At 34.9% G+C, this 22,970-nt stretch overlaps 15 protein-coding genes and 2 pseudogenes across 17 annotated transcripts, besides 1 other annotated feature; 4 read left to right on the forward strand and 13 right to left on the reverse strand.

Annotated features, from left to right (window-relative positions):
• Positions 1–13,079: part of a mobile genetic element that runs on past the window's edge.
• TVAGG3_0562860 lies at positions 1,684–2,126 on the reverse strand (annotated as a pseudogene). The gene has a single exon. A coding segment is annotated over exon 1 (443 nt).
• TVAGG3_0562870 lies at positions 2,163–3,036 on the forward strand (annotated as a pseudogene). The gene has a single exon. A coding segment is annotated over exon 1 (874 nt).
• Positions 3,515–3,805, reverse strand: TVAGG3_0562880 (uncharacterized protein; the record flags this gene model as incomplete). The annotated part of the gene is made up of 1 exon (XM_051238513.1): positions 3,515–3,805. The coding sequence occupies one exon, from the start codon at positions 3,803–3,805 to the stop codon at positions 3,515–3,517; it is 291 nt and encodes a 96-aa protein (XP_051096337.1).
• TVAGG3_0562890 (organellar and viral DNA polymerase type B) lies at positions 4,431–4,841 on the reverse strand (the record flags this gene model as incomplete). Its single annotated transcript, XM_051238514.1, has 1 exon — positions 4,431–4,841. One exon carries the CDS (start codon positions 4,839–4,841, stop codon positions 4,431–4,433), a length of 411 nt encoding a protein of 136 aa, XP_051096338.1.
• On the reverse strand, positions 6,161–6,703 carry TVAGG3_0562900 (uncharacterized protein; the record flags this gene model as incomplete). Its single annotated transcript, XM_051238515.1, has 1 exon — positions 6,161–6,703. One exon carries the CDS (start codon positions 6,701–6,703, stop codon positions 6,161–6,163), a length of 543 nt encoding a protein of 180 aa, XP_051096339.1.
• On the reverse strand, positions 7,524–8,366 carry TVAGG3_0562910 (uncharacterized protein; the record flags this gene model as incomplete). Its single annotated transcript, XM_051238516.1, has 1 exon — positions 7,524–8,366. A coding segment is annotated over one exon (843 nt), but the record flags the coding sequence as incomplete, so codon positions are not given.
• On the reverse strand, positions 8,403–8,987 carry TVAGG3_0562920 (His-Me finger endonucleases family; the record flags this gene model as incomplete). The annotated part of the gene is made up of 1 exon (XM_051238517.1): positions 8,403–8,987. The coding sequence occupies one exon, from the start codon at positions 8,985–8,987 to the stop codon at positions 8,403–8,405; it is 585 nt and encodes a 194-aa protein (XP_051096341.1).
• On the reverse strand, positions 9,178–9,942 carry TVAGG3_0562930 (uncharacterized protein; the record flags this gene model as incomplete). Its single annotated transcript, XM_051238518.1, has 1 exon — positions 9,178–9,942. The coding sequence occupies one exon, from the start codon at positions 9,940–9,942 to the stop codon at positions 9,178–9,180; it is 765 nt and encodes a 254-aa protein (XP_051096342.1).
• On the reverse strand, positions 9,988–10,572 carry TVAGG3_0562940 (phage tail repeat-like family; the record flags this gene model as incomplete). The annotated part of the gene is made up of 1 exon (XM_051238519.1): positions 9,988–10,572. The coding sequence occupies one exon, from the start codon at positions 10,570–10,572 to the stop codon at positions 9,988–9,990; it is 585 nt and encodes a 194-aa protein (XP_051096343.1).
• TVAGG3_0562950 (uncharacterized protein) lies at positions 10,592–10,747 on the reverse strand (the record flags this gene model as incomplete). The annotated part of the gene is made up of 1 exon (XM_051238520.1): positions 10,592–10,747. One exon carries the CDS (start codon positions 10,745–10,747, stop codon positions 10,592–10,594), a length of 156 nt encoding a protein of 51 aa, XP_051096344.1.
• Positions 10,767–11,168, reverse strand: TVAGG3_0562960 (uncharacterized protein; the record flags this gene model as incomplete). Its single annotated transcript, XM_051238521.1, has 1 exon — positions 10,767–11,168. One exon carries the CDS (start codon positions 11,166–11,168, stop codon positions 10,767–10,769), a length of 402 nt encoding a protein of 133 aa, XP_051096345.1.
• TVAGG3_0562970 (uncharacterized protein) lies at positions 11,185–12,144 on the forward strand (the record flags this gene model as incomplete). The annotated part of the gene is made up of 1 exon (XM_051238522.1): positions 11,185–12,144. The coding sequence occupies one exon, from the start codon at positions 11,185–11,187 to the stop codon at positions 12,142–12,144; it is 960 nt and encodes a 319-aa protein (XP_051096346.1).
• A 453-nt stretch (positions 13,080–13,532) lies between the features above and the next one.
• TVAGG3_0562980 (uncharacterized protein) lies at positions 13,533–14,381 on the forward strand (the record flags this gene model as incomplete). The annotated part of the gene is made up of 1 exon (XM_001309875.1): positions 13,533–14,381. One exon carries the CDS (start codon positions 13,533–13,535, stop codon positions 14,379–14,381), a length of 849 nt encoding a protein of 282 aa, XP_001309876.1.
• A 2-nt stretch (positions 14,382–14,383) lies between these two features.
• TVAGG3_0562990 (serine threonine-protein phosphatase family) lies at positions 14,384–14,626 on the reverse strand (the record flags this gene model as incomplete). Its single annotated transcript, XM_001309876.1, has 1 exon — positions 14,384–14,626. The coding sequence occupies one exon, from the start codon at positions 14,624–14,626 to the stop codon at positions 14,384–14,386; it is 243 nt and encodes an 80-aa protein (XP_001309877.1).
• An 18-nt stretch (positions 14,627–14,644) lies between these two features.
• Positions 14,645–15,007, reverse strand: TVAGG3_0563000 (uncharacterized protein; the record flags this gene model as incomplete). The annotated part of the gene is made up of 1 exon (XM_001309877.1): positions 14,645–15,007. The coding sequence occupies one exon, from the start codon at positions 15,005–15,007 to the stop codon at positions 14,645–14,647; it is 363 nt and encodes a 120-aa protein (XP_001309878.1).
• Positions 15,008–16,396: 1,389 nt separating this feature from the next.
• TVAGG3_0563010 (cofactor-independent phosphoglycerate mutase family) lies at positions 16,397–17,938 on the forward strand (the record flags this gene model as incomplete). The annotated part of the gene is made up of 1 exon (XM_001309878.2): positions 16,415–17,743. The coding sequence occupies one exon, from the start codon at positions 16,415–16,417 to the stop codon at positions 17,741–17,743; it is 1,329 nt and encodes a 442-aa protein (XP_001309879.1).
• A 108-nt stretch (positions 17,939–18,046) lies between these two features.
• TVAGG3_0563020 (armadillo (ARM) repeat-containing protein family) lies at positions 18,047–22,871 on the reverse strand (the record flags this gene model as incomplete). Its single annotated transcript, XM_001309879.1, has 1 exon — positions 18,310–21,285. One exon carries the CDS (start codon positions 21,283–21,285, stop codon positions 18,310–18,312), a length of 2,976 nt encoding a protein of 991 aa, XP_001309880.1.
• Between the last annotated feature and the right edge of the window lie 99 nt (positions 22,872–22,970).

Genomic DNA, 22,970 nt, shown 5'->3' on the forward strand with positions numbered 1-22,970 from the left:
GAATAGATGTTTCAGATTTTTATGACTTCCAAGCGTTCAGAAATATGTGTCCATTTAGAGACTATAACAAAGCAGTCGAGAATTTGAAACGTTTAGTCATTTATGTCGACTCTGCCCCAGAATGTTATGTCATGAAAGAATGGGATGTACTTTAACAAACCAAAGCGACAATAGTTTCAGAACAAGAATGTAAACAGAAACTTAAGAAAATAAAAGTCGTACAAGTTGGAATGAAGATGTTAGATGCTTGGGATATCTTATTGTCAAAGTTAGAAGATTTTTCAGTTCGTGGTATAAAGTTTTATACACCTTCTCCAAACTTCTATTCTATCTTCAACTGGATATAAATACGAACAAGTAGAATGGAAAGAAAATGTTATAGAAGCTTGGTTAGACCATGTCAAAGAAATTATGCAATGGAAACGAAAGAGTCTATGAGTATATCTTATGTTGGTTTGCAAACATCTTACAACATCCAAGTGCTAAAAATGAAACTGCTCTCATTTAATTGGAAAACAAGGAACAGGTAAGAACACTTTCTTTACAGATATCTTATGCAAACTGTTAGAGGGCTATTCGAACCTAATATGACAAACTTAGAAAACATCTGCGGTAAATTTAACTCTTCAATAGAGAATATGAAACTTATAGTATGTAATCGAACTTCAAAGTATAGATACAACAAAAGTTTTGAACTCAGATGCTTTGAAGAGTCTTATAACAGACAAAGTTGGAGTTGTTGAAAGAAAGTATAGAGACCAAAGAGTTTGTGAAAATGTTGCAAACTTCGTCATGGTTTCAAACAATGCCGTTCCGATGAAGTTAGAAAGTTCTGACAGAAGATATGTAGTTGTCAGAACGTCAGATTCTCATATGCAAGATACAGAATATTTTGACGCTTTGGTCAGAAACTTTGACATCTGACTTTTACAACCACTTGTTCTCATATTCATGACATTAGATATTTTAAGTTCAATCCAAGACAAATTCCACATACCGAAGAGAGACAAACATTGTTAGAAGCAAACAAGAGTGTATATGAACTGTTCATAGATGAAACTGACTTTGAGTGTTTAGATGAAAGGTCATTGTACGATTCGTATAAACAGTATTGTCAAGAGTATGGTTATATGGCAGCGTCTAAACGAACATTCTTGGCAAATGTCAAAAAGTCTTTTAGACGTACAGAATGGTATATACAAGGAAAAATTTTTCTGAGTAAATTTTAAAAAAAAATATTTTTTTATCCGATAGGAAAGATGACGAAATTCATCTCAGTCAACAAGTACATGTCAGGACTTAAAGAAGAACTAGACCCATTCACATATTTGAATGTTTACTTCTACCATTTTGAAAAGTCTACATTTGACAAAGTTTGGAACATCGAACCAGTTAAGTTTGCTATTGTGACTAAAAATGGTGCGAAATTTGAAGACTAGACATAGAAGGTTTGTTAACAGTCAAAGAAAGTTTTGACAGGGTTTCAAACCTTAAAGAAGGCAAAGCATACAATTGTTATACCTTATGAACCAAAGAAAGCAGACGACTATGAATAATGAGTCTAAGATAGTTGAAGTTCAAGGTAAGTTGGGTAAAAAGATTTGAGTCTAAGCCAGTGTGCTCCTAAAGAGGAAGAGAACATTGACATTGACCCAGAAATGTTCTAAAAATAAAATTTTATTTTTACATGTCATATCTCCCCTTCTCTGGCTCTGGTTTTTCTTCTCTTCTTCTCTTTCTTTTCTTTCTTTTCTCTCTTCTTCTTTTCTGGTGGAGTTATGTCAAACTTCTCAGAACCATATTTTGTAAAAGTGCTTTGTCATTTAATAGCCTTCTATTCTGTTTTCTATTTCATCTTCAAGAACAGCGCATGTGTCTTCTTTGCATTCTAAGAAGTTTTGTTGGACTTCATCTCTCCAAGAGGCGTCAGCTCTGTCAACAAGTCTGTCATTGACAAATTTTAAGACTGCTCTGCTTAATGTTTTATGGTTCTTGTCATATTCCCAGAAACAGAACTTTAGAACAAATTCACCTTTCTTGTTTACACTATGTAAGATTTTATGGTCGACAGATGTTTTGCTGTCGAAAAGCTTGTCTCGAATATAGATGGCGAAATCGCTAGACATTTTCTAAAAGATAAAATTTTTAATTTTTCTAAAAATATGTTAGAAAAAAAGTTTGCTGACATTGACAAAAAATTTGAGAATGTTTTAAATAAGAACAAGAGGAAGTTGGAAAATGCTCAGATAAAACCCATACATGACAAGTTCTTATTTGCTCAGAATGGTATAACAGGTCTAATTGCACCGCCTGGGTCGGGTAAGACTTTCACTTATCTTAAAATGGCTGCACAACAACAAGAACTAGATGAGAAGAACCCATTCTATGAGTTAGTTGTCATTTGTAGTACTTCTGGTCAATTTGACCAAACCGTAAATTCGTTCAAAAATATTATAAAAAAGTCTAAGTTAGTATGTATAAAAGACTCTGAGTTGTTAGATTGGATAAAGAAGTACCAAAGAAGAGTTTTGAAGTACAATGCTATAAATGATATATAAATCGAAGTTTAAAGACCCAAATGAGGAAATGCAGAGAATATTAGAGAAGAAACACTTCAGAAACAAACAGAAAGAGATAGAATACATTTCGAAGAAATTGCAATCTTACGATTGGAAGACTTACCCTCATAGATGTCTTCTTATCTTAGATGACTTTGCTTCTCATCCTTTGTTAAAGAATAGAGAACAAGACATGTGTCGAATTCTTAAGAAGCTCAGACACTTTAACATTTCAGTTGTCATTTGTGTACAGACAGCCAAGAGTTTAAGTAAGGATGTAAAGAGAATACTTACTGATATCATACTTTTCCCCGGATTGTCCGAAGACGATTTCATGGAACTTATGAAAGAGTCCATGGCAGGTAAGTTTGACAGACATGAACTCTGGGAGAAGTACAAAGTCATACAAGACCCTCATACTTCTTTCAGAATTCATATCTACGCGAACAAAGTTCAAATTGTAAAAAGTCAAGCTTGAAAATGTAAGTGTTTTAGTCTTAGTCTGTTGTGGTTCTGCAGCTTTCGGTTCTTCTGGCTTTGGAATGGACTCGGAATGCCAGAAGGAAGGACTTTTCCTGTCGGAAGGAAGGACTTTTCCTGTTGGAAAGAAAAACTTTTCCTGTCGGAAAGAAAAATTTTTCCTGTTGGAAGGAAAAACTTTTTCTGAAGTTCGACCAAAAAGTTCTCAATTTTCGAAAATTTGAATGGTTTACGGACGGACAACAGAAAATTTTTTTCCTGTCGGAAAGAAAAACTTTTCCTGTCGGAAAGAAAAATTTTTCCTGTTGGAAGGAAGGACTTTTCCTGTTGGAAGGAAGGACTTTTCCTGTCGGAAGGAAGGACTTTTCCTGTTGGAAGGAAGGACTCGGAATGCCAGAAGGATTTGACAAGACAATTTACCATCTAGAGCTACCTGAGCCATCTTTGGTGTCAAGCTTGAAAAATAAATGGTTCATTTACTCTTCCTCTTTGAAGTTGTCAAAATACTCTGTTATCTTTTCCTTTAACAATGGTAAATCTTCTTTGAATGTAAGTATTGTACAACCTTTCATATCATAGTGTGTTTGAGGTAAAGCATCTTGAACTATTTGTTTCACATCTTCATTCGGTGTCATTGAAATCGGTAAGTTTTCGCGATAGAACCAATTTCTGTCAGATTTGTAAATCTTAGCAAGGTCGTAAAAGCTTTTGTTGTTTCTTCTGACTAAATGCAACATAACCATATCTCTGTCTTCTTCATTTTCCATCTCTTCAGTATAAATCATATACTTATAGTTCTTTTCCTTTCCTTTTGGTACCGAACGTGGTATTCTTTTCTGTATGTTTTTGTCTTTTGCTTCAATGACTTCATCTTTTGCTTGAAGTTTCTTTTCCATCTCTTCACGTTCTTGTCTATGAATTTCATCTAACATCATGAAAATATAACAAGCATAGCGAGGTGAAGCCCACATTGCAACAGCATTTACAAGAAGTCTATGTACATACCAACCTCTCAAACCAGGAGCCAAATTCTTGCGATTTTCGTACGGAATCTCTACCCTCGGTTTTCCGAGGGTAGCAAACATATGAGGAAATTCTTCTAAAAGTTCTTTTGTCTGTTGGTTTTCAAACCAATGGTATGCTTGCTTTGTAGAACGAAGAGCATTCAAAATACTTTGCATTTGGTACATGTCATCTTTGACCGAACGAATGAGACGTAACTGTTTGTTATACTGTATGTACTCGTATTCTTCATTTATATCTTCATGAACGATAGCAGTTGTTGTGTTCTCTGTTGTTGTCATATCTGTCTTTACATACAAAATAAAAAATAAAATAAAAATAAAATTAGCGTTATTTTCTATCTTGTATAAAAGACCAAAAATAAACGCTTTACATGTATTTTTCAGCAACTTCGTCAAATAATTTTATAGCTTTGTCGATCTCATCTACTTCAAACGTTTCTTTACCTTTCGTGGGAGCACCATACATTTTCTCAAACTTTTCAAGTAGTTCTGTTTCAGCAGCTCTCATATCGTTAACAAACGCAACCTTGACTCTATTGACTATACTGTCATATCTTTGAGTTATATTAAATGTTCTTCCTATCTTATATCTCTTTGTATTGAAGTCCTTCGGTTTCTGAACGATGTAAAGTAAGCCTTCACTGCAACGTTCAGTATCGAATGAACCATATGTTATGAAATTATATCCAACAACTGGGTCAATCCAGAACAAAACTACTGGTATAAGACTTTTGTCTATAAGATATGCTCTTGTTCCATAGAATCTTACCGATATCATCAGCTCAGGATTTCTTGTCAAAATTTTCTGAGTTGAAGCATTTTTAACCCAGTCGTGTGCTTTCTTTCCTTCAGATAGTGTTAAAATGTCTGACAAAGAATATTTCTTGTATTTCTTTGAGTATCTTACGTTTAAATCACCAATTCTAACCACTTTGGTGTCATTGTCTATCTTTTTAACTGTTTCAAACTCAGTGTTTGTCATTTTCTGTTCTTACATACAAAATAAAAAAATAAAAAAAAATAAAACTAACTTTTTTTTCTATCTTGTATAAAAGATATGATTTCAGGGATTTTTTTACGAAGTGCAAAAGTTCTCTTCGTCAAAAAAAATACAGTTATATAATGAAATTTGGTCATTTTTTTACGATTTTCATGTGTTTTAGGCGACTGGGGTTTTTCCCCTACTCGCAATTTTTCACGATTTTCATGAGTTTTAGGCGACTGGGTTTTTTTCCCTACTCGCAATTTTTCACGATTTTCATGTGTTTTAGGCGACCCCGGTTTTTTACCTACTCGCAATTTTTCACGATTTTCATGTGTTTTAGGCGACCCCGGTTTTTTACCTACTCGCAATTTTTCACGATTTTCGTACGGAATCTCTACCCTCGGTTTTTCTATCTTGTATAAAAGATATGATTTCAGGGATTTTTTTGACGAAGTGTCAAAGTTCACTTCGTAAAAAAAATACAGTTATATCATGAAATTTGGTCATTTTTTCACGATTTTCATGTGTTTTAGGCGACCCCGGGAAAAGTCGGGGTCGCAATTTTTTACGATTTTCATGTGTTTTAGGCGAGTAAGATTTCTTACGTACTCGCAATTTTTCACGATTTTCGTACGGAATCTCGTCCCTCGGTTTTCCGAGGGTCGCAAACATATGAGGAAATTCATGAAATTTGGTCATTTTTTTCAGCAAAAATATATTTTAGGTGGAACCAGGTCACTCGGTCACTCGGTCAACTAACATCTTTTTGAAAATGGTGACAACATGACATTTTGACAACAACACAGGAAATAAACTTCTTCGTAAATGTTTTGTCAAGACTTCTTCGTCAATGAGTGTAAATGACCCAAAATATATTTTTTGGTCCGAGAACAACAAAACTCATGAGTTTTGTGTGTTTTCTACGGTGGAGCCAAAAGTGGCTCGACCTCAAAACAAGCATTTTGTGAAGAATATACCAACCCGCGGAATTCCGCGGGTTGCTTTTTATACAAAATTCAACGGGTGAAAAAACAGTACAAGACTAGTTCTGAGATCTCACCACTTCACCTAAAATATATTTTTGCCGAATTCAATAAAAAGAAATGGTTCATTTACTCACAATATTTTTGTACAAAACGACCCCAAACTTTTAACCTCTCTTCTGCAGCTTCTAATGCTATCTTAGCGAGTTCATATTCTCTAAATTCTCTCTTTAAATCTTCTTGTTCCCATTGGTCTAGTTCGTATGGAGAATCTCTATAACCAGAACATATCTCACGTTCATGTTCTATTTGTTTTTCGCACATTTTTCTAACTTCTTGTTCGAACAAAGGTTTTGCATTCTCTACTGTATCTTCAAGTTCTTCTTCATCTAATTTCTCATGAACTTTCTTGTCTATGGAGTCCAGAATTTTTCCAACTGCTATGCAATATTTTGGAGAAGCCCACATTGCTATATAGTTTACAAGTCTTGGGTCTACATACGTTCCTCTAACCTGTTTGATTTCATCCGGAATTCCTGCATGAATTTTGTATAAAAAGCAACCGCCGGAATTCCGCGGGTTGGTATATTCTTCACAAAATGCCTTAAAATACTCTTCCCAGGACTTATTTTCCAACAACCTTCTAAAGTCTTTCCTAAACTGCTGACACATCTTTGTTGCATTTATATAACCATCCTTGTCTCTACGTAAGACTTCAATACCGTTGTAAGTGCCTTTTGTGAATGTTTCGCCATTAGATTTGTTCGTGAACGTTTTTGCTTCGACTGTCATTTCAGTTCTTACAATAAAAATAAAAAATATTTTTGGGTGGTACGTCGGACATTCGTTTGTGGCTTAACTGTCGGACATTCGTTTGTGGCTTAACCGTCGGACATTGTCTTGAAACAGTACAAATATTGTCTTGAAACAGTACAAGACTAGTTCTGAGATCTCACCACTTCACCTAAAATATATTTTTGCCGAAAAAAATGAGTTTTGGTTGAAAAATACGGTGGAGCCAAAAGTGGCTCGACCTCAAAACAAGCATTTTGTGAAGAATATACCAACCCGCGGAATTCCGCGGGTTGCTTTTTATACAAAATTCAACGGGTGAAAGAATACGATGAAGTCTCAACAAAACATTGACGATGAAGTCTCAACAAAACATATACGATGAAGTCTCAACAAAACATGTACGAAGAAGTCTATTTCCTGTGTTGTTGTCTAAATGTCATGTTGTCTCATTTTTTCAGAGAAGTTAAATTGACCTGGGGACCTGGGGACCTGGTGACACCTAAAATATATTTTTTCTGTCTTAAGGAAATTCATGAAAATTCACCTGTTGAATTTTGTATAAAAAGCAACCGCCGGAATTCCGGCGGTTGGTATATTCTTCACAAAATGCTTGTTTTGAAGTCGAGCCACTTTTGGCTCCACCTCTTTTTTCAACCAAAACTCATTTTTCAATACTTTTTCAATACTTTTTCAGCACTTTTCCGTAGTTGTATATGAAAGACAATTCGAGATAAAAGTCATAGTACAATGGTATAATATGCTGCAGACCATTTGTTGTGAACCAAACTTGAAAGTCAGAGAAACTGTTACTAGGTGGTTCGTAGAATTTAGAAGCAAAGTCATAAAAGTCCTTACCGATACAAAGAAAACTGTTGTTGCTTGAACTGAAACTTGCATGGCACATAACATTTTGAGGGTCAAACACGTTTCTATAAACTGTCAAATCTGCTGGTGGAGGTATAAATTGAAATGGACCATCTGGTGGTAATGGTTCGTTCTGGTTTAGTAACCGAAGAAATTGTGCCCAAGAACGTTTGTCTACTTTCCAAAATAAAAACTCTGTATCTCTTGGAGGGTTAATTTCAATCTTTTGAAATGAAACGGTGGAGTTCATCTTGTCATATTCTAGTTTCAGATAGTATGTTCCATTTAGTAAAGAGTCGTATTTTTCTTGAAATTCCCAGTAGTATTTGTTTATTTGAGTTTGAAAGTCATTTAGAGTTTTCTCAAGACTTTCGTCTGAACGAACTGTAAAGATTCTCATTTCATCAAATTTGTCTAGTAGACCGTCAGGACCTTTATACTGCCCATGAAAATATACTGCGAACATAAACGCGTTAGTTCTATTTGAAAACAAAACTCTTCTAAATCCTATTGCCTTTGCATCTGAAGGACTTTGAAGCCAACGAATTGGATAGTCGAACCTGTATGTTCGGGATGAAATTTCTTCATCTGAAATATTTCTACCAGCATTTGTAAAGATATAGTCTAACGGTTTTGTATCTGCTACTTTTGTTCTTTGTTTTTCAACCTGAAGCATTTAATATATGTAAAAATATATGGTTTAAAAAACGTTTTAAAATGGTATGCCATATAGCTTCTTGAATTTGTTAAGAAGTATTGTAACGTTTTTTCCATCTGTATCTCTAGTGTTTACATAAGCATAGCCCGCCTTAGTAAAATATACTTGTAATTTCCTATAGTTTACGCCGGTATAAAAGTAGAAAGAGTCTTGTTCTTCGCTATAGTAGTAAAACTCAAACGTATGCTTGCCATAGTCTGTAATTTCAATTGTTTCATCTTCTAGTTCGTCGACAAATTCGAATACAATATCTCCAAATTTGCTTTTGTTCTTATTGTTTTCAGAACGAGTGACCCAACGTAAGTTTTCAAGTCTATTGTCGTTTCTTATATGGTTTATATGGTCTACAAAAGGTAAATTGTTAGGATTCAGTATAAAATGAGTTGCAATGACAATATGTTTAAGATAGCGTTTCCCACTCATATTCATAATAGCATATCCGTCATTTCGCTCCCATTCGCTTAAAACTCTTTTTGTCTTTTTGTTTCTGACTTCAAATGACTCACAACAGTGAATTTCATATTTCTCATCTAACAAACAAGTTTCCCAACGGTCTTCTCCAACAAACTCAGCGTACATTTCAAATAAAATAAAAAAATATTTTTTTGAAAAAACGTTTTTATTTCATGCAATGTTTTACTTCATGCAATGTTTTACTTCTGTGCCGTCTTCAAGTATGCCCCAGTACTTACGCTTGGAGAGGACATGAACTTCGGAAAATACCTTATCTAGCTTAAAACAGCCCATCTTTTCACCGACCATTCCCATTTCAATGAGTTTGTTGTATCCTTCTTCGTTCGTCAATGTCAGACTTATTTCTGAACGGGAAATACCCAGCATGTTGTCTGACTGCTTGAGGGTTAGGTTGATACCATTCGAACTTCACGCTTGCAATTCCTTCAATTGCATTCAAAATGTCTGAGTCGGAGTCAAACATTTGTTCTCTCTTTGTAGTCTTGAAAGCGTCAAGAAGTTGTGCGGCTGTTGTGACATTGCCATGTGCATAGTAAATGTGACTGTCCAAATCTGTTATGGTCAATCTGCGATTGTGTCCTTTCTTATTTCCGTCTTGTATGGCAGCAAGTACACCCATGAAGCCTTCTTTGTTCTTTCCTTCGTCAAAGTTTACTGTAAAGGTTCGACCAGATGTAATTTGACTTCTAACTTCACGGTACTTCTCATATGCATATCTTGTTCTTTCCATGGGAGCATGTGTGTCTTCACCTTTTCCTTTTTTCCTTCTCAAAGGATGCAATTGTTCGTCATGTTTCCAGTAGAATCTGGCAAAGCCGTCGTGTCCTTCAACTTGAGGTTCACTAACATCGAAAGGCATGTCCATAAGACGTTCTTCTTCTAACCTCTCTAGTCTGTTTGGATAATTTGCACGTGCTGTTTCCAAGTCCATTTCGTAGCGAAGACCAGACAATTTGTCATAGACTTTTATGGGTCTTCCCTTCCTATATTTAAAATTCTTCGAAACTCTCCAACCATATCTTTGCAACTCTGCTTTTATTCTAGCAGATTTTCTATCCATTCTATATGGGGGCATTTTTATAAAAATAAAAAAATGTTTTTTCCTTTACTTTACATAACCGCCCGCTACCATAAGTCTTTGACGCCAACCCATACCAGCTAATGAAGGTTGACTTGGTTTAGTTTCCAAACTAAACTTTGGTTTTGGTTTATCTTCAGTTTTTGGCTCCCCTTCTTCTATCGGTTTTTCGTCACTTTTCGGTTCCTTTGACTTTACCTCACTTGCTGGAACAGTTGTGTCGTCAACATCTTCATAAATATCATATGCCATTTGTTTTTGTTTTCCTTTCAACTTTTTGTGTTTGTTGTAAAGTTTAGAATATTTCGACTCTAAGTCAATGAGATGTTCTATAATGAACTGTTGGTCAGTGAAGTAAACTTTTCCATCTGTTGTCTCGAAAGCTCCTTCAGACTTCAATATTTTATTTGTGAGAGTCTGTTTCTTTTTTGAGATACTAGCCGTTCCATTTCTATGAAAAGTGACTTTGTAGTTAGGGTTTGTATTTCCAGACCTGGCACTTTCTATTATTGAATTTTTCTCTTCATCTGTAAGTTCTTTGACAGGTTTTGACAATGGTTCTGAACTTTTTGTTTGTGGTGTCAAATCTACCGTTTCAACTTCTTCGGTCATTTCATCTCAGTAAAAAATTTTAGTTTGGTTTGTTTTCAACTGGTTGTTTAGGTTTTTTAAGTCGGTCTAAAACTTCCTGAGGTATAGGAAGAACTTGACAAACACGTGGTGGTGTAACTGCTGGAAGCCGACAAATCCATCTTGAACCCATTTGTCTCAATGCTGTATTGTTCATTTCATCTCAGTAAAAAACTTTACATTCCCCAAGTTTGAGGTGGTTGCGGTTGGTTGTTGTTTACCCACTGTTGTGCATGGTTATATCCTCTGTTAAAGAATCTTTCACCTTGGTCCATATAGTGCCCTGCTTGGTTATAGTAGTCATTTGCTTTGTTATAGTAGTTTCCGGCTTGTCTTCCTACATTGTCCATCCATCCTTGAACTTTTCCTCTTGTTTCAGGATTTGGAATAAGATTTGCTGCATCTCGTGCTACATCCCAACCTTTCTGTACAGTTTGTATAATAGGTTGTGCTTTCTCTTTAAGTATACCTAAAGTACTCAAAATCTTCCTTCCAATTCCAAATGCACCTCTGGCTATTGTTCCCACTGCGGGTAAAAATCTAGATGCGACTCCTGCTAATGCGCCAAATAAACCCATTTCTTATGGGTTAAAAATGACGAATTCAAACAAGGACCCGTATGTTTCTAAAGCGACAAAGAAAGCACTCATGGTAAAAATCTTTAGTTCAACACCAAATGCTTGGTTTATGGATATCTTGGAAAACATTCCGAGGTATAGAGAAGATGGACCACCATACTGGCTAATATTTGTCGGTCAAAACACAAGATACTGTGAAGCCATACCATTATGGTCCAAAAATATTTTAGATGTGAAAACTGCTTTGACAATCTTCGTTGACAAATACCATCCAACAAAACTGACATCTGACTGTGAAAGTTCTTTCAAATCAGACGATATTAAAAACTATCTGCGTTCAAAAAATGTAAACCAATATTTCATTGTCGACCAAAACCATTCTGCTCTTGGTGTCATTGACGGTTGTATAAAAATGTTAAGAGACTTAAACCAACCACAAGGTGGTGAAGCAAATGAAATGTCATATGACGACAAGTATAGACACTTCTCCATGGCAAAGATGAGACAAGTTTTAAATATTTACAATAGCCGTAAACAAAAAGGTTTGGGAAACCACTCCCCCGAAGAAATGAAAAACAACCCTGACTTAGAGAAAGACTATATATTTAACAATTTAATCAAAAGAGACAAACAAGAAAGAATGCCGGGCTTCAAACTTCAGAAAGGTGACAAAGTAAAAATAGAAATACCTAAACGCGACCCATATGAAAATACTATTGACTATGACAACAATGGGAACCCGACAGGTACTCACATTCGTGTTCGTAAAAATAGAAGAAAGTATACAAGAGAATATTATGAAGTTTTAGGCAAACATGGCAAAATGTACACACTGCAAGCAGAAGATAAAACTACTATTGTCAGACCTCGTTTCAAACTTGTCAAAGTTCAAGGTGGTATACTTTCAAAGACAGTTCCTAACAAATATAAGACAACTCCTGACGAATATGCTAAAGAAGTTGAAAATGACGACTAAGCATTTCTATACCATGCGTAAACTGTCATGTAAGGTGGCATGTAGTCTTTACTTTGTCCCGTTGTTTGTGTATATCCTGAAACGAAATGTGTATGGTTTCCTCCTACCTCAGTGTTACTCAAGTAACAATTTATAGCAAACTGAACGTTGTCTTTAACATCATATCCTTTACCTTTTGTCATTCCTGTCCAATCCCAATATTTATGCCTATGCTCACCTTCTCGAGATGTAGTTAAACTTACGTAGTGACTGTGCGCAGGTAAATTTGCACCTGAAATCGTTTTACTTCCACCTGTTTCCTTTGAAGAGTTTGCACAATACAAAAACCTGTCGACTATTTGAGTCCAAGTTCCAAAACCAAGTACTACTTCTGGTCTGGTAGAGTTCATTGACGTATAAATAGAGCCAACCGGGTAAATAAGATTCGGCAAAATTTGTTTAAGCACATTGAGTTCCTGTCTTAGATGTATAATACTATTGTCATTAGATATCAAAGTATCTACAAGACTTGTTGCCGGTGGTATTGTTGGAGCTTTACTTGGCAAGGTTGTGTTTAGTGTAATATCATCTGCTGTAAAAGTTGTAAAACTTGTATGTGTATGTCCAACGTTACTTTTACTGTTTAAGGTTTCTTGTAAGTTTGTAATATTTGCAATGGTATGTGTATGTCCAACGTCACTTTTCCTGTTTAAGGTTTCTTGTAAGTTTGTAATATTTGCAATGGTATGTGTATGTCCAACGTCACTTTTCCTGTTTAAGGTTCTTGTAATTTGTAATATTTGCAATGGTATGTGTATGTCCAACGTCACTTTTCCTGTTTAAGTTTCTTGTAAGTTTGTAATATTTGCAATGGTATGTGTATGTCCAACGTCACTTTTCCTGTTTAAGGTTTCTTGTAAGTTTGTAATATTTGCAATGGTATGTGTATGAGTCTTTTTAGAATATTCTTTGTCAGCTCTTGTCACTTCACTTGACATTTTATTGTCAACATATGTTTTGTCCGCTAGTTCAGGATGAGTATGTTCTTTCGTTGCATATGTTGCATCTGCTCTGTCATGTTCTTCTTGAACTTTTTCAATGACATATTCTTTGTCAGCTTTGTTGCCAACATCTGCTTTCAAAAGAAGTTCATCTATAGGTTTCTCGTTTAAAGTTCCTTTTGTTGGATTTACACAGACAGTATGGTTCTTACTGTCTTGAAACAGAAACTCATCTGTCATTGGGTTCATTGTCAGTTTTAAGTTTCCTTCTTTCAATGACTCAGATATCTTAGAATAGTTTGAAAAGTTTGTTGTGTTCTTATTTAGAGCTTGTACAATGAGTTGTCGGTTGTGTTGTATTTCTCTCATAGACGCTGTTTCATTTGACATTTTTATTCTAGATAAAATATGCTTCCAATAGAAAAAGAAACTTCTAGAGTTGCTACAACTAAACCATTAGATGAACTTTTTACGAATGTCGGTCAAAAGTTTGAGACAGAGACCGTAAAGCATGAAGGCTATCGTTTTGACTACCCGTTAAGATGGCTAAGAGACCCATCCGTCACAAAAGCTGTTGGCTTTCGTAGAATGAAGTTCATTTCAGAAGCCATACATGGTTTCCCATTTACGGTCGGTTTTGAAGTTCGATACTATAACAAAGAAAAACGTACGTATGAGAAATTTGTACAGGGAAAACTTTTACAAGTGAATTTGCTTGTAAACTTAGAAACAACTCTTCAAGCTTTTCAAGAAAAAATAAACGATATCTATCTCGAATATGCAAACCAGTTTAACATTGACGAAGGAGAGTACCATCTCGATATTATATATGACAGGAAAAATGCAACTGTTAAATTCAATAGAATAGAAGACCTTGGAGAAAACGTTTATATTTCTACAAAATATAACAACTTGGCATGGTATAGGTTTCTGAGGATGTTAAATCAGCCTGCAGAATATCCAGTACACCCGGACTTTTATGAAGTCGAAAACCCTAATGGAACATATGAAAATGTTTTCGACTCAGATGCTATTATAGTTCATGCTTCATTTTCTGGTGCCCAAAACTCTTTTTTATGCTTGGCAAATGACTTTTACGAAAAACCTACAAAGCTATATGAACCACCGAGTGGAAGTATTTCAGACTTTCAAGTATGGTTTACAACAGATGGAAGAAAGAGAATAGTTCCATTATACCATGCGTTTTACTTAGAACTTAGTTTCATATACAACTACTATCGAACGGTAAAAATATAATTTTAATACGGTTGAGGTGTTGGATTTGGTTGCCAACTAGACTGTGGTGCAGGTTCAGGCTGTTGTATAACAGGAGCTTGTTCTTCTGGTTCAGGGTCTTTAGGTATAATACCAACGAACTGACCTACTCTTTTACCAATATTTTTGACTCCGTTCCATACTCCTCTTCCGACAGATTTTATTCCATTCCATATACCTCTTCCAACTCTTCTGAAGAAGTTTCCAATACTACTGAAGAAGCCCATTTTACTATATGTAAAAATCTAATGTCCGCCTAGTCTCTTACGTTTCCTGTTGAGTTCCATAGCATTTTTTAACTGGAGCTCATACATTCTATTTCTCCTCTGGTAGAAAACATACTCTGGGTCAACTCCTGTGTTCGCGTCATCTGCATAGAGTTGTTTATATCCCACTTCAGGGTTTGTATAAAACTCTTTCCATCTCATATTTGCATACCATGGTGGCAAACCTAACGCAGCGTCATTTGACATGGCAGTTTGCATTTGTACATCTGTTGGCACTTGACCATAGTTTGCCATTGCAGTTTGTATTCTAATTTCATTTGGAATATTCTCTGGGTTTGGTTGTCCAGGTTGCTGTGCATTCGCTAAGTTCTGTGCGTCCATTTAATATTAGATAAAAATATCTCTTACGAGTACATATGCTGAACATTTGCTGGTATTGGTTCATCTTCATATTCTCTGTACCTTTCTGCCACGTCAAATAAGTAAATGACACAATGGAAAAAACCTAAAACAAGTAGTCCTATTTCAAACCACATTTACTTACTAGTAAAATTTCTTTGTTATGACACTTTTTCCGGTTTATAGGACCTCTCTCATATTCTATCTTGTCATATCTAAACTCATAGTCATGTATGTCCTCTAACCATCTCATGACACTTTCCAAACCACTTTTATCGGATGTAAAGTAAAAGCATGGATGGTTATGTAAAACGTCTAAAGTTTCTAAAGAGTCTCTCAAAGTCCAGTCTACTTGGTATTGAAAATCGTATGTGTTATAGAACGGCGGATCTACTATAAAGAAAACATTTTCCTTGTCTTTAAATTTTTCATACAACTCTGTCCAATGACATCTCACAAACTCTATACCCTCAATATATTTTTCTATGTTCTCTTTGAAAACGTTTGTATAGTTAAGATATAAAACGTTTGACATAAGTGTTTCAATGTCATGAACTCTTATAGAACCACTATATAATAGTCTAGCAGATATACTATCCCAGTCTATATACTCTGCTTTTTTCAAAACCTCTCTGACAATATCTTTCTTATCTAATGGTATACGTTCCATCTTACCTATAGGTATCTTTTCTTTTAACTCTTTCAATATTTTGTTTGTGTCTGGTATATGTTTGAGACGGTTCATATAGTTGTCGAAGTCATTGCATATAATCTTTGAGTCAGGAAATATTGTATGGCACAAATGAGATATATAGAAACTTCCACCGAACAAGTCTACAAATGTTAGACCATTCGGTAGTTTCTTAAGTTCTCTCAATAGAATATCTTTACATCTACTCTTATTTCCAAAGAAGGGTAACGGTGGTTTTGTAAAATTCATTTTATATACAATAATAAAAATGTTTTTACCTGAAAAGTGACAGAAAAGGCTTCTCAAAGTATACTTCCTTGGAACGCCCGTAACTTTTCCTGTAGCGACGATAGACCCTTACTTGTCCGGACAAAGTTGTACTATTTTTTTACCGAAAAGTCAACAGCAACGACTTTCAAAAATTTTATGGGCTAGAAGGGGCGCAGCCCCTGGGAAGCCCCCTATACCAAAAAAAACCTCATTTTATACTTCAATTATACTAAACATCTTCGGGGCTAGAGGGCACGAAGTGCCTGGAGGCCCCACTACCTTTTTTTTTTTTTTTTTTTTTTTTTTTGAATCCATTGGTTTTTACATTTTACGACCTCTTCACTTATGAAATTTTCTTTTCACTTTTTTCTGAGAACTAACGATAGCAAAATTTTTTTCAATTCATTTTTTGATCCCCAAAAATCACAATGTCTAAACCAGCAAAAATCGTTTTCTGCATTCTTGATGGACTTGGAGATACCACACACACACTTCCAGATGGAAGAAAAGGCACATGCCTTGAAATGGCGAAGCGACCAACTTTGGATGCAATCGCGAAAGCTGGTACAGTTGGACTCAATGATTCCGTTTCACCAGGTTATCCATGCGGAAGTGATACTGCTCACCTTTCTCTTTTCGGCTATCCTCCATTCACATATTACAACGGCCGTGGTGCTTTCGAAGCATTAGGCGGCGGCATGGACATGGAGCCAGGTTCTATTGCCTTCAAATCCAACTTCTCTACAATGTATGGCGAATGCGTCAAATATCGTCGCTGCGACCGTCATTTCGAAGTTGAAGGTCCAATCCTCTGCAAGGATCTTGATGGTATCAAGATTCCAGAGTTCCCAGAAGTCAAGGTTTCCGTTGTTTACGCTACAGAACACCGTTGCGCTGTCAAGATTTTGGCTCCAGGCTTATCAGACAAGATCGCAGGTACAGATCCAATTCACGATGACCTCGATCTCATCAAATCATACCCACTCGATGACTCCCCAGAAGCTGCTTACACTGCAAAAGTTGTTAATGCTCTTTCGGACACATTCAGAAAGGCCCTCGAGAACCATCCAATCAATATCGAGAGACGCAAGCAAGGCAAAGAAGTTGCCAACGTCATTCTTCTCCGTGGCCCAGGCATGAGACTTTCTTGCCAACCATTTGGCGAAAGACATAACATTAAGGCATTCCTTATTGCCCCAACAGCCATCATTGCTGGCCTTGGTATCTCTGTTGGCCTCCCAGTCATCAAAGTTAAGGGTGCTACAGGAGATATGGATTCTAATTTCAACGCTAAGGCAATTGCAGCCGCACAAGAACTCGATGGCGACAAATACGATATGGGCATCATCCACATGAAAGGAATCGACGATGCTGCTCATGATGGCAAAATTGCCGTCAAAACAGAATTAATCGAACGTGCTGACAAGGCAATTCATCTTCTCATCGAAAAACTCGCAGAGCTTGAAGAAAAGAACGGTGACAGATTCATCGTCGCAGTTACAGCCGATCACTCTACATCTTGCACATGGAAGGACCACTGCTTCGAGCCAGTTCCTTTCATCGTTGCTGAGGTTGCAAAGGTCGCTCAGGAACTCGGAATCAAGCACGTTGATCAGTCAAAGAAGCCAGAACTCGTTCCAACAGATTCAGTTCACGAATTTACAGAAACTGCTGCTTGCAAGGGCTCCCTTGGAAGATTCTGTGGTGCACAGATGATGAACCTCCTCTTCCACTTCGCTGGACGCAAGCAGGAGTAATTCTGATTTTTTATTAATTCCTTTTTTTGCTTTTTTTTTAAAAAAACGAAATTTTTAATTCTTGAATTTGCTTTTTAAGTGAAATTACATGCTTGCTTTCTTAGCTTTGATCCAATTTGTTGAATTTACTTTATATGATAAGGGTTTCAGCTAACAACATCGAAAATTTCCTAATTTATTTCAAAGACACTATCATTTTGATAGATTCTATTGATTAGAGAACTCACACACAAGCAGAAAATAGCCTCATCTCCTCAATCCAGCCATATGGCATATAGTAGCGTTGAGAAATAGTGGGTCTGTATCTCTGTATGCTTCCAATTAAATTTCATTCTAAATAACTTGACTCATTCAACTGCTTCGTTGAAACAATATAATTAATAGTGCACTTATTTACATGAAAGTATAACAGCCATATGAAGTACTAAGTGGTGATTTGTGATAACTTTTTCCCGACCAAAAATATTAACTATTGACCTTAGAAAATTGGTATTTAAAACTTAGGTGTCAAAAAAATTGAGAGTGTGTCAGAAAGTGCACCCTTAAAAAAAAAATAGACAAAGAATTTATCTCGAATTTACTTTTTGGCTGTATTCATTTCTCTTTCCAGTTATATACTCTGCCAAGTCTTTAGGGTTATATAATCCATTCTGGCTAAACAAAACAGCCTGAGCGATGACAATTGGAAAGACAAACTCCTTCCTGACGAAGAACGGCCTTGTAAACATGTTTATTTCTGTAGAGAAGAAAACATTGGCCATTGCTTTATAAAAAGCCATGTATTTTTCCAAAACAACTGGATTTTGAATTTCATTATCTGAAATAATGCGAACAATCTTGAGGATATTAATTCTATGGTCAAGGATGAATTGGCTTGTTCCAATTCTTAACACAACGGTCTTGAGAAATTCAAATGCCTTAATTAAAACATTTTCGCATGAATTTTCTGGGTCTTCGGCATCATATACGAAGTTAAACCTGTTTGCAATAATATCAATAAGTTCTGAGATGATGGCTTGAACTTCTTCTGGATATGTTCCGAAATCTCCTACAAGTTCTTGCTGTTGAGTGCAGATTTCATTAAGAGATGCTTTGCTTACTTCGCTGACGTCTTTTCCGACTAATTTTACTAATTTTGAATCAGATTTTTCGGCTTGTCTGTATTTTCCAGGTTTTTTCACTTGTTCGTCAGTCATAATTTCGAAGTCATCAATATTGTCAGCTGCTAGTTCAATTTTTGAGTCAAAATAAGATTTGAAACAAAATCCGTAGCGTAAAATGGTCGTGAGAGCCTCAAGAACGGCAGGAAGTATTTGTTCAAGTATCCAGTTGTTATTAAGAATAGAGAAAACTGAATTGAACATGGAAATTGGATCAGTATTATGTTTTACAATTTTATCGTAAGATTTTGTGTACAAGGACATTACAAATGTGCAGCCAAGTATTGTTTGCTCAACGTTCTGTGATCCCAAGAATTCTAGGCAAAAATCTTCAATCATCGAATTATATTGCTCCTGATTAACTGGTCCTAGTATATTATAAATGTTAAAAATACATTGAATCACATCTGAGTCCTTTGTTTCTTCGTAAAGCTTTATAACTAAAGGAAGGAAATCGTTTGCAATATCAAACCATCTACTGTCATTATTAGTTGCAGCATAGTTGATAAACATTAAAAAGACTTCCCTGGCTTGGCTGCTTTCTATGGAAGAGACTGTTTCGGAAATTAAATAAGTTTTATGGAGTTTTTCGATGGTATCTTCCATTTTCTCCTTGCAGTACTTACCATATACGTTGTACAGGTTCCTATCAAAGTTCTTAATGATATGACCATACATCTCATAACACTTTTGGAAAATGAAAGTGTCTCCCTTGTAGTTTTCGAGCAAGAAATTGGTGAATTTTTCGATAATTGGTATTGTCTTATCGAAAATGAATCCAATTGTATTTTGATATTGTACATATCTCTGGTAATTTGTGTCAATTAGCTTTAAATAGGTCTCACAAGCATATTTAACTAACTGGATATCGCGGTTGCTTGAAATAACACTCATTAAAGCTTGGTGGTAGCGATAGAATATCGTTTCTTCGATTTTTACTTTATATTGTTCTGATGATGGGAATAAATCTTTGAAAAAGTACCTATCGTCAGCACCAATGATTAATAACATGGCCATTTCGGAGATTGAATCAGCTTCTGACTTGATACAGTCAGCAATAAATTCATTTTCTTGAGTAAACAGATGATTATCATTATTGTCGCATGCGAACAATGCATTCAACACTTCTAGATGTATCATAGCTGATTGCGGTGACTGTTCTCCCAAGTTATTTAATTCTTGAAGAATATCTTTGAAAAATTTGTCACTTTGAACACAAATTGCTGCAAGATTATTGGCCAGAATGATCACTTCCATATGTGGAGGAAGAGAATCTTTGTCGTAATAGTGTAAAACTGACAAATTTTGTAAATCTTCAGATCCAAAGTCGAAAAGTATTGTTTTAATGGCTTGAAGGATCTGATCTGACATTACCGATAAGTACTCGCGGTAAGGCATTGTATTAATTTGTGGTGTATAATTTGATAATTTTGGAGAGTCGGAAAAGAGGATTTCTGCGGCTGCTTCGACGGACTTTTTGGCTAAAACACTATTTTTCGCTTCAATTTCTTTGTTTGAGATCCTTATGAACAAATTTAAAACTTCTAAGTTAATTTGCCTTCCGTTCACTGGATCGAAGCATGAAAGGAGGAAATTGACGAAGTTCTCACTCATTAGTATCTGATTTCTGTTGTCGTGGTCGTACAAAATCAAAAATATTTGGAAAATAATATCAAATAGTAAATGAAGGCATTTTGCGTCCATATTTGTTGCCAAATCATGTATCCTAAGGAAAACAACTTGATAAAGGAAAACTTCCATCTGAGAAATGAAGCCTTCTTCATTTCCAAAAATTGGAAGCATTGATTGTAGCGCTGGGTAAAGGTAAATAAAGATTTCGTTGGAAGGATCAATTTCTGATGTCTTCTGGCAAAGTAAATTGTAAATATCAGCAGAATCTGTTGATGGAACAATATTGTTGTTGCTGCAAAAAGATTGAATAATAATTAGAGAGTCTTTGACATTGCCATTTTCAAGCTGCGCTTTGATTGCACTGAAAACCCCGTTAGATGTAGTTGGCTGGAGTTTTTGTAATGAATTAAGAATTTTAAGTGCACTATTGGATATTTTTACGTCATTACTGTATGATATTTCAATTATAAATGATGTGAGTTCTGCTCTTGCTTCTGGAGTCAAATTTTCCCAAAAAAATCTGATTTTTTGGGGAGTGTAGAACTGTTGCGGTGTTAAATACGAGGAAACTATAATCAGCGCTTGCATTCCAGCTATGTCATTGATATTTTGCTGAGCACATTGAAATAAAAGAATAAAAAATTCAACAGGAGTGTCTTGTTTATGGGTATTGATATATGTTTCTGCTTCAGCTCTGAGTTTGGCATCTTCGTTTGTAATATTCCGAAGATTGAAAATCAATTCTTCCATCACTAATATAAAGTGAACAAATTCAGACAAAAATTGATTTCACGTTTTCCTTTGAAATTTGAAAGCGAGAAATTCCATAAATTTTTAAAGGTACGGACACTCCCTTCTAACCAAAATTTTGGCCTTAAACTCCAGCTGAAGACTATACATATTATTCATATGTAGAATACGTAGTTTGGGAAAAATCGGCAAATACAATCTAGAGATATATAATCATCCAGAATTATCGAGAAAAATCTCTTAAATGTCACGATAGTACAATCTAGTGCACGTAGCATATCAGTGCTATATCATAAAACGAATTATATATCAATATAATGCCGTAAATTTAATTCAATTTACAATATTGGTATAAAATTGAAGCTTACTTTATCATGCACGTAGTACTAACAAGTTCACGGATCTCATACGTCTACTACAATTTTAGCGTTGCATATTGAAACTTGTAATTTGAAAATAAATAGACTAAAAATATGTTTTATACTCTTTTCTTCGACGTGTTTTACTGATTTAGCTCATATTTGTGAACATTGTAATACTTTTGTTATAAAATTGCATATTAATTGGTATGATATTTGTGATCAAAAATACGAGTATAAAATAAACATATAATCCATCATATTATATGCTATTAAATAAAGTTGCGATACTCTTTCTGCTCTGGGTCATAGTTGAAAATTCCAAAAAAATTTCAAAAAATGAAAAATGAAAATCAAATATCTGATTTTTCACATGAAAAAATAGATTTAGAATATTTTTTGGAAAACCAACTTGTTGTATTATTATTCAAACTTTGAAGTACAATCGTTTTGAAGTACAAAATTGCAATATTTTTTGATTCTGATATTAAATTTTTTCATTCTTCAACTTTAAGCTGTTCAAATCTCAGCAATTATGATAAAAATGATATATGTCATACAAATTGAAGGTAAATTAATAATGATTTTATTTCATCAACAACAAGTCAATAGAATAAATGTATCTAAGTGTATTCGTAATTTCCTGGTAATAGTTATTGATTACGATATCAAAAAATAACAGTGTGATAAGATTTCAAATTTCAATTTGGAATAAACCTCATGAAATCCAAGTAATTGTATGGCAAACAAATATAATTTGGTAAAAAAAGTCAAAACACTTCTACAAAACTGCATCAATGCATTTTAACATCGCAATTTAATCTCTACACAAAAATTGTATTGACAAATTTACTGTATATTTCAACTGTGCACTTACCATTTGAATGCTATTTATATATCTGATTATCTAACAAAAATTTTGGCTGGATACTATCGAATCGAAATTTCATATTTTAATCTATGCTTTTGTAAACTTGATTCTTGGTTTTAATCATTTTAGAAGCTACTCTATTACTGTGAATAGTTTTTAACGACATTTACTGAAATTGTAAAATATAATCAATCCAAAGAGAGATCATTCTAGTTAACATCCTATTATATAGTATAGGTTGCTATGTTCTGTTGCATTGCCCCATTGATGGCTTGCTTAATAAAATACATAGGGAGATATGATCCTTGAAAATACCCTAGCATTTTTAAATAAAATAAGGTTAAAGAGTGTCCGTACCTTTAAATTTTTCCAAATCGAAAATTTTGACAAAAAAATATTTTTTGAATTTGGAAAAAACACTTTTAATATTCTACATCAAATCATTCATTTCTAAT

The sequence above is a fragment of the Trichomonas vaginalis genome, chromosome II (assembly GCF_026262505.1).
Source record: "Trichomonas vaginalis G3 chromosome II, whole genome shotgun sequence".
NCBI lineage: Eukaryota > Parabasalia > Trichomonadida > Trichomonadidae > Trichomonas > Trichomonas vaginalis.